Genomic DNA, 7,267 nt, shown 5'->3' with positions numbered 1-7,267 from the left:
ATATCCAAATAATTTATGTAGCCCTGATTGCCTGGGCAAATCTTTAATTAACATGCTTATGCACAGGCACAAAAAGTGTAGCTTCATGTTTTGAAATATACTATGTCTGGTTTATAAGAATAGGACTGTTCAGATTTCAAGGGTTCTTTTCTCAAACTTAGTCCCTCTGATAAATTGAATAAATTATGTTTTTGTTGGCTGTCTTTGTTACCTCCATCACTGTGTTTCCAATTTATCAACATAGTTTTGAGAAACTGTTAGAATATGTTGCACTCGTAAGCACCATGGGGAGAAAAAATATTTGTTACTATTATTGTGTTTGATTATATTATGCACATCCAAAAGACTAAAATGAAACATCACCTTTAATTCTCCCCTTACAGTAGACAATATCACCCTTTCTTCTCTCTTTCCAAAAACAGCTTGGAAGTGAATTATTCATTTTCATTTTAAGTCAGCCATACAGAGTAGAAGCAAGTGTGCATAAGGGACAGGGTAGAAGTAATAGGAGCCTGAAGATCTGAGCTCTATTTCTGGCTCTAGCCTTTAGTTCTTTGCAGCCTTGAGCAAAACCATTTGACCTCTGGTCTCTAGCCTCCCTGCTCATGAAATAGGAAGAATATTGCCTTCCTACAGATGTCTCTAATAATTTGCCAGAATCATGTCTTGTCTAATCACCTGTGTTTAATATCTCCTAGGGTCTTGCAAAGTCATTGAAGGCTGAAGCAGCAAATTTTGCACGCAACTGAAAATAAAATGCTTTTGGACAGTTAAAGCTTGAAGACTTCAAGGAGCTTCTGAAAGGGCTAACCCAAGCCAGAAGAGTGGGTCAGAAAGACAGTAATTCTGTTCAGTGCTGCTAAAAACTGATAAATTATCTATTCCAGCTCATTAGGAAAAGGAATTTAGTGTGTTTTGAACAAGAAGCTGAACCAGGCCCTCAGCACACAGCCTGGAACTGGTGGGGGTCCAGCTGTGCCCAATTTGGCTGTGCACACACAGCTGAGGATGATCACTCAGATTAACAGGTGGTGGAGCCTCAGAGAAGTGCCTGGTATCTGGGGTGTGCTGCAGTTCCTGGCTGCTTTCCTGGCAGAAGAGTTAGTTTGGAGGAGTTTGTATCCCTACAGAGTTGAGAGCAGAGAGCAAGCTTCTTACTGTTACTCTGTCAGGCTGAGCAGAAGTTTCCTGAGGGCTGACTGAACAAAATGGTTGAGTGGCTGAACATCCTCAGGTGAGTTGCTTGGAGCTATGTGTTTTCTTGGGGAGTGGGAGATGGGAAGGGAAGAATATCTTGCTGAGGGTGAGGAGAAACTGAAGGGAAGGGTGCACAGGCTGACTGGAGCTAGGGCTGGGGATAGAGGGCCCTGTTATGTCTCAGCTCTAGGCACTGAGGACTTTTTGTAAACAAACAGTTGCTGTTTCTGAGGTGGCTTAGTAGCTCAGTGCTGCTGGACCAGACTTTCTGAGCTCTCTTCGAGCCCACAGAGTGCTGATCCATTACCTGCTCCAACTCTGGGTCTGGGACACCCCAAGGGCAGCTGTGGGGCAACCCCAGGGAGGCCATGCTGAGCTGTGGTGGAGACAGCACCTCTGCCTCCTTGTGTGATTTATTCTAGTGATTAATGACAATGGCTGTTTAAAAACCTGGTGCCTCATTTGCAGTCTAAACTTGTCTGGCTCCAGGCTCCAGTCAGGGGCTATTTATCTCTGTGTGCAGGCTCTGGAGGTGGGCACCGTGGGGGAAGGGGTAGGTGCTCACCCGCGGGTGGGGGATGAACCTAGCCATTTTCCCAGCATCTTGTAGGAATCGTTTTCCAGCTGTGGAATCTCACAGGGATCGTGTTGCCACTGAGGGGATGAGGTCTCTGCCTTTGCAGAGCCCCAGGGGAAAGCCCCAGGCTCCAAGGTTCCCCCCAGCAAGATCTGCTGTCTTTGGATGGGGGTGCTGTGAGCTTGCACGATCTGTGCATAAAAACTTAGAATCACAGTTGTGTCATCTTAAAAATGGAATCCTTCCTGTGGTGTTTTGTTCAGTTGCTTGTCCAGTGAGTTGCAATGCCCCAGGTTCCTCTGAAATTGGAAAGAGGACACTGAAAGTCCAGCAAATGGGGTCTGTGGCACCAAATGGGGGATATGCAAGGGCTTTAAACTCAAATGCAGCTGCTGTAGGGAGAAGGCGTCTTGATGCTGGCTTCCTTCTCAGGGTACTGTCTTTGCAAAACACCCACATCCTTCCACGACTGTAAAAACATTCCTTCTGTCTGTGGCTGGGGTTGACTGTGCAATTCTCCAGGCTCAGGACCATGCTGGGTGCTTATGTGTGATGCCAAAACGAGCAGGATTCACATACTGGAACTGGGATTACGTTTTCACTGATTGCTTTGTGAATCAGGCGTCTTAAAAATTATTTATTCCTACTTTATGTGTGTAAATTCTGCAGTGGAAACATGACAGCAGGCACCAGCTTTTGGGTGCTTGGCGTGCGCTGCTGAAGTGCAGTGTGTTCCCCTGGAACTGGCTCTCGGTTAACCAGCCTGGAGATCTGTGTTAGCGATGGTTTGGGTTTGGGATCGGGGCTCGGGCTCCCCGGGTGTGCTCCCTGTCTGTGTCCAGACTGCCTGCTGATGGGGTAGCTGGAGCCCGGGCTGCTGCTGAGCCTGGGCTGCCTGTGGTGATGCCGCCAGCCCTGCCCGGCTGCAAATGCTGCCCTGGCGGATTTCCTGCCCCTACGGGACCTCGGCTCGTCCTGGGGTGCCCAGCCGCCTTCACCGACGGGGAAGGTCCTTCGCAGCGGGGTCTGCTGCGAGGCCTGGCAAGGGTTAACGCCGAAACCCCACGCCCACTTTGACGGAGTCGGGCCAACCTCGCCAAATTTGAAAAGGCATCCGGGGCTGAGTGTGCGCCCTGGGCGCAAGAGCCGCGCTGGCCCCGGACCCCCTGCGCGGGCAGCAGCCGCCGCCTCCGGGGCTCGGCTTGCCGAGGGGACGGAGCTTCCCTTTGGGAGCCGGAGCAGCGGTCCCTGTGTCCCGGGCACCCCTGCCTCGTGGTCCCCGGTCCCAGGGGCACCTCTGCCCCGTGGGATCCCGCCGTGACCCCGGCCGGGGGAGGCACGGTGGGGCCCCGCGCCTGCCGCGCCGTGTGAGAGGACAAGCGGGGGGCGGGAGGAAAACCCTCCTCTTGCAAAAATGCAGTTCGCCCTTTTCTTGTCCTGGTGCTGCTGCCTGCATGGATGTGCGCTAGGGACTGGCTTCCTCTATCAATTCCCGGCATCAACCCTACAGCACAACTACCCAGAGCAGAGCTCAGGCTCGCCGGGCAGCGGCTTCGCCAGTCGCCGGTGAGTAAGACAGGGTCCGCCTCCCCGGCGAGGAGGCTGGGCCCCGCCAGTGGCTCCTGGGGGGAGCGACGGGCACGGAACAACCGCGGGCAGCGGTCCCCGAGGAGGCTGCGAGGGGCTTTCTGCGCTGCTGCCCCTCGGGGAGCCGGGCAGGCTGCCCCATCCTAAGTGGAGCGGGGGATGCTCCCTACCTGCCCGCAGCAGTGTCCCTCCTGGGGCAGGGAGAACTTGAGATTCGAGGACCTGGTCTTTGGCAAATTAAACCTCTCCTCTTCTTGCGTCCCCCAGCCCGTCGAGGAGGGGAAAGTGGCTCTGCCGGGTCCACGGGGCAGTGTGTCCCCGCGCAGTGCGCAGCCGGAGCATAAAACCTCCTGAACCGGGACTCCGGCGATGCCGGCAGAGGGAACTGTTACAGCCTTCGGCTGCGAGGAAAAACTTGTTCAGCTCAACAAAGGAGAAACCTTACTTACAGATCTCTATTTGAGAACTGCAGCTTTCAAATAGCTGTTTAAAACTAAAACTCCCAACCTTTTCTTCTCCTCTGCCTGCCTCCCAACCTGTTTCTTATAAACTTTCAGTAAATCAAAACTGATTTACATTATCTTGCTGCCTCAGTAGAGCAAACAATTTAGGCTTCTCCCCCTCCCCTCTGTTTTCTCTGGGTATTTCTGTAGAGGTGAAACAGCTGTTCCCATGAATGAGTCTCACTGTATAAAGCAAGAGAGTAGCTTAACCTGATTCCAGTTATTCTTGAATTTCGCTATTTTTATTTTTTTTTCCTCCTGCGATTCCCTTAAATGGGGACTTCGGAATTTAATATTCAGAGCTCGTCCATCCTGTCTCTACCTCTTTTCCTCCTCCCCTTGCTAATACCTAGTATGCATGAGCTGTGCTGCTGTGGAGAAGGGCTTAGGTTAGCAACAATTCTTTGGGCCAGGGGCTGGGATAAGGCATCTACACAGCAGATTTACATCAGCGTGTCACCCAAGTGCACGAGTGAGTGCTAGCCTTGTGCCTTGCACGATTCTCACATATGGTGCATATTTCATCCCCAAGTGGGGGTGGTTTTGTTTGCTGGCCTGTCAAGCAAGTCTCAGTCTGTAGGGGGTGTGATGTTAAACTACAGTAACTGTCAAAGGGTTTGAAACAGCAGAAAATTATAGGAGAGTAATGGGATAAACCTATCCCAGCTGGATCTGTTCCAAGGTACCCCCTTCCCAAAGCGTGAGCTGCAATGAGAACCACATGTCATTTGTCTTATGTATCTATTAGCCTGCAGATCTTTGTTCAGAGCTACCACGCTTACATGAGTGCAGACTGTATCTGCTCACCAAAGACCTTCCCCAGTTCACACTCTTGGATGATTTTTCCCATGTTTCAGTTGTTTGGATAGCTCATGCTTTGTCAGGGCAATGCGTCCCTCTCCAAGTCTATAAAGTGTTGTATAAAACCACCGAAGGCTGATTTAAACAAGGATGTTTGGTAAATTAGTTGGGTGGTGTTTGTGGGTTGTTTTGTTGTGTTTTTCTTTGTGGTGGTGGTTGGTTTTTTGTCTAGTGGAACTTTGCCATGTGAGAATATCCCATTCTTGGTCAAAGCAGAAGGGGAAATAAGTTGAAGGGAGGTAGAAGATCATTAGTGGATGTTTTGAAATAAAAATTCAAGTACTTAGTCAAATATCACACGTTGAAGCAACATTTTTATGTTTTAATTTCCCCTTGGGCGGTGGAGTTTTGCTGTTGGCAAATGTCTAACAGCTTCACTTTCTGATGGGAAAATCTATGTGGGAAGACTTTCTCCAGCCACAATGTTGGACCTTTGGGGGGAGCCTCCTGCAGGGTGCATCTTCAGGTTGGGATAGCTGTACTTTTCTGGATTTCATATGGTACTGTGTAAGAATGAGGCTTTTTGCTCTTAAGTCTAACATTGATGTGGGTGTGAAGCCTTTTTTTTTTTCCCCCCCAGAGGACTGAATCTGACTGGTATAAGTTGTTGTTAACAATGTTCAACATTACTTCTGCCATTTAAACAGAAGCTCTTGGTAGCACCTGCATTTTTTTGAGGCAATAGCAGCCCCATCACTGCACAGCTTGCTGGCCTCTGCTCTGAAGAGGCTCTGGAGAGCACAAGATGGTGGATAGGTGGTTAATAGCACTACATGGCAATTCTCTCACTTTTTCTTCTGCAACCTTCCCAGTAAGTGCTTTGTCCAGTGACTTCTGGAACTTTTCATGGGTATTATCAGACAAGTAGAAGCAGGCCAGAACCTTGAAAGCTGCTGCTGTAGCCCTAGGTTTTGGTACATTGAAGCATATTGGTGACCTATAGCTGACATGTTTTCTTGACACAAGACATGTTTCTGCAGTTGTCTTTCTGTCCTTGATCAGCAAGAGGAGACATGATTGAGCTGTTTGGGAATCTGCAATCAATTTATAAAATTAACTTGTAATAAAAATTGCATTTCTCCAAGAGAAAAAAAGATAAAGTTTTTGGAATCTTTTGTCTTCCACATAGCAAACCATTCTAAATTTAACAGCTGATTTAGTCCTTGGTATCCAGGTTGCAGGCTGGATCAGAGATGAACTTCTGAGGCTGTGAAGTCTGCTGAACACTTTTTCTTCCAGAAAACTAAGGCCCTGGGCAGTGTAAAAAGCTTGGGGGGTGTGAAGAGAAATTTGGAGGGGAGAAAAAAAATTACTCTTATCCTAAAAAATGAAATTGTTGAGTAATTGTTTTGGTGGAATGTTGCTTGCTTTGTTTCTTTCACTAAAAGGAAAATTCTAGCTTCTGGTTGTCTTTAGTGACAGATCTTGGTTATTAGACCAAAGACATTTGCAGTCTATCTTTGCATGTGCTTGAATTGCTTTGAATTCTGTAGGGGCTGTGCAAGTAATAATGACTGAAATGCAAGCAGCAGCGCTTGTTGGCATTGTAGATATTGTAGCAGTTTTGTACAAAATGCTCATTCAGTGCTTGCATTTCTAACTTGCTACTGTGCTAAGGCAATGAGAATGGGAAGTAGGTCTTGCCCAAAGCATAAGAATGGAGGGGCTGTCTGCCAAGCAGAGACTGTTGTTCTCCAGACTTGGACAAGAGAAGCTTTGCTAAATGAGTTAAGGGAAGCTTATTCCCAAGCTGGAAGTAGCTTGGTTCTCAAAGAAATACTGCATCTGTGTTAGTTGTCTTTGGAATTGGTGTTCTCTCAGCTTAACTGCTCATCCTATTTTCCTTTAGTTTCAAATTAGTCATGCATCTCAAGTCCTTGTGAACTCAAGTGTGGGAGTTAGAAGCATCTGAGACTAGATGCAGTGCTTAGACTGGAAGCCTCTTTGGGAGGTGAAGGTAGCTGAGAGAAACCCCCCAGGTGTGAACAGGAAAGCAATGTAGGATGATAACTTTCTTACTGCAGCTTTGCAGTAGCATCACAAGTGTTAGCTGGGGGGGATGCAAAGTCCAAATGTGATAGGGTAGATCTTCAAAACACTTGCACCTCAGTCTAGAAATGTCTTCCTGCGAGTTAACATTAGAACCATGATGTTACAAATAACAAGACTATCCAAGTCTTATCCAGACTATACTGGTAATTATAAATGAGTACTTACAACCTCCAGCCTCTCAGGTGAAGCTGTAGTACTTTTAAGTAAATGTGGGTGTCTTTTGTGGTAGAGGCCTGTTCTTGATATTAAAATATGATCTATAAATCAGTATCCTGATTTATGCAGTCTGTCAGCGCATCTTCAGAGCACATAGCTGGAGTTTTCCTGACAGTTGTCTCTTAATTCTTTCTTTACCAGAGAAAGATGTTTTGAACCTGATTTCAGCCCCTTTTGTGGCTCTTAAATGGGTGTGGAATATAAAACAATACATACTGGAGAAATGTGGTTCTCTTTCCTTTTACTGATAGGATCTTGCTTTCTGAGTCATTCC

The 7,267-nt window shown here is 47.6% G+C and overlaps 1 protein-coding gene across 1 annotated transcript in view; it reads left to right on the top strand.

Annotated features, from left to right (window-relative positions):
• Nucleotides 1–3,188: 3,188 nt before the first annotated feature.
• COL26A1 (collagen type XXVI alpha 1 chain) overlaps nucleotides 3,189–7,267 on the top strand; it is a 170,008-nt gene continuing 165,929 nt past the window's right edge. Inside the window, exon 1 of the mRNA XM_051635773.1 lies at nucleotides 3,189–3,340. Coding sequence (XP_051491733.1) covers nucleotides 3,189–3,340 — 152 coding nt within the window. The remainder of the gene's footprint in view (nucleotides 3,341–7,267) is intronic.

The sequence above is a fragment of the Apus apus genome, chromosome 18 (assembly GCF_020740795.1).
Source record: "Apus apus isolate bApuApu2 chromosome 18, bApuApu2.pri.cur, whole genome shotgun sequence".
Taxonomy (NCBI): Eukaryota; Metazoa; Chordata; class Aves; order Apodiformes; family Apodidae; genus Apus; species Apus apus.
This window is presented reverse-complemented; position numbering and strand designations above follow the sequence as displayed.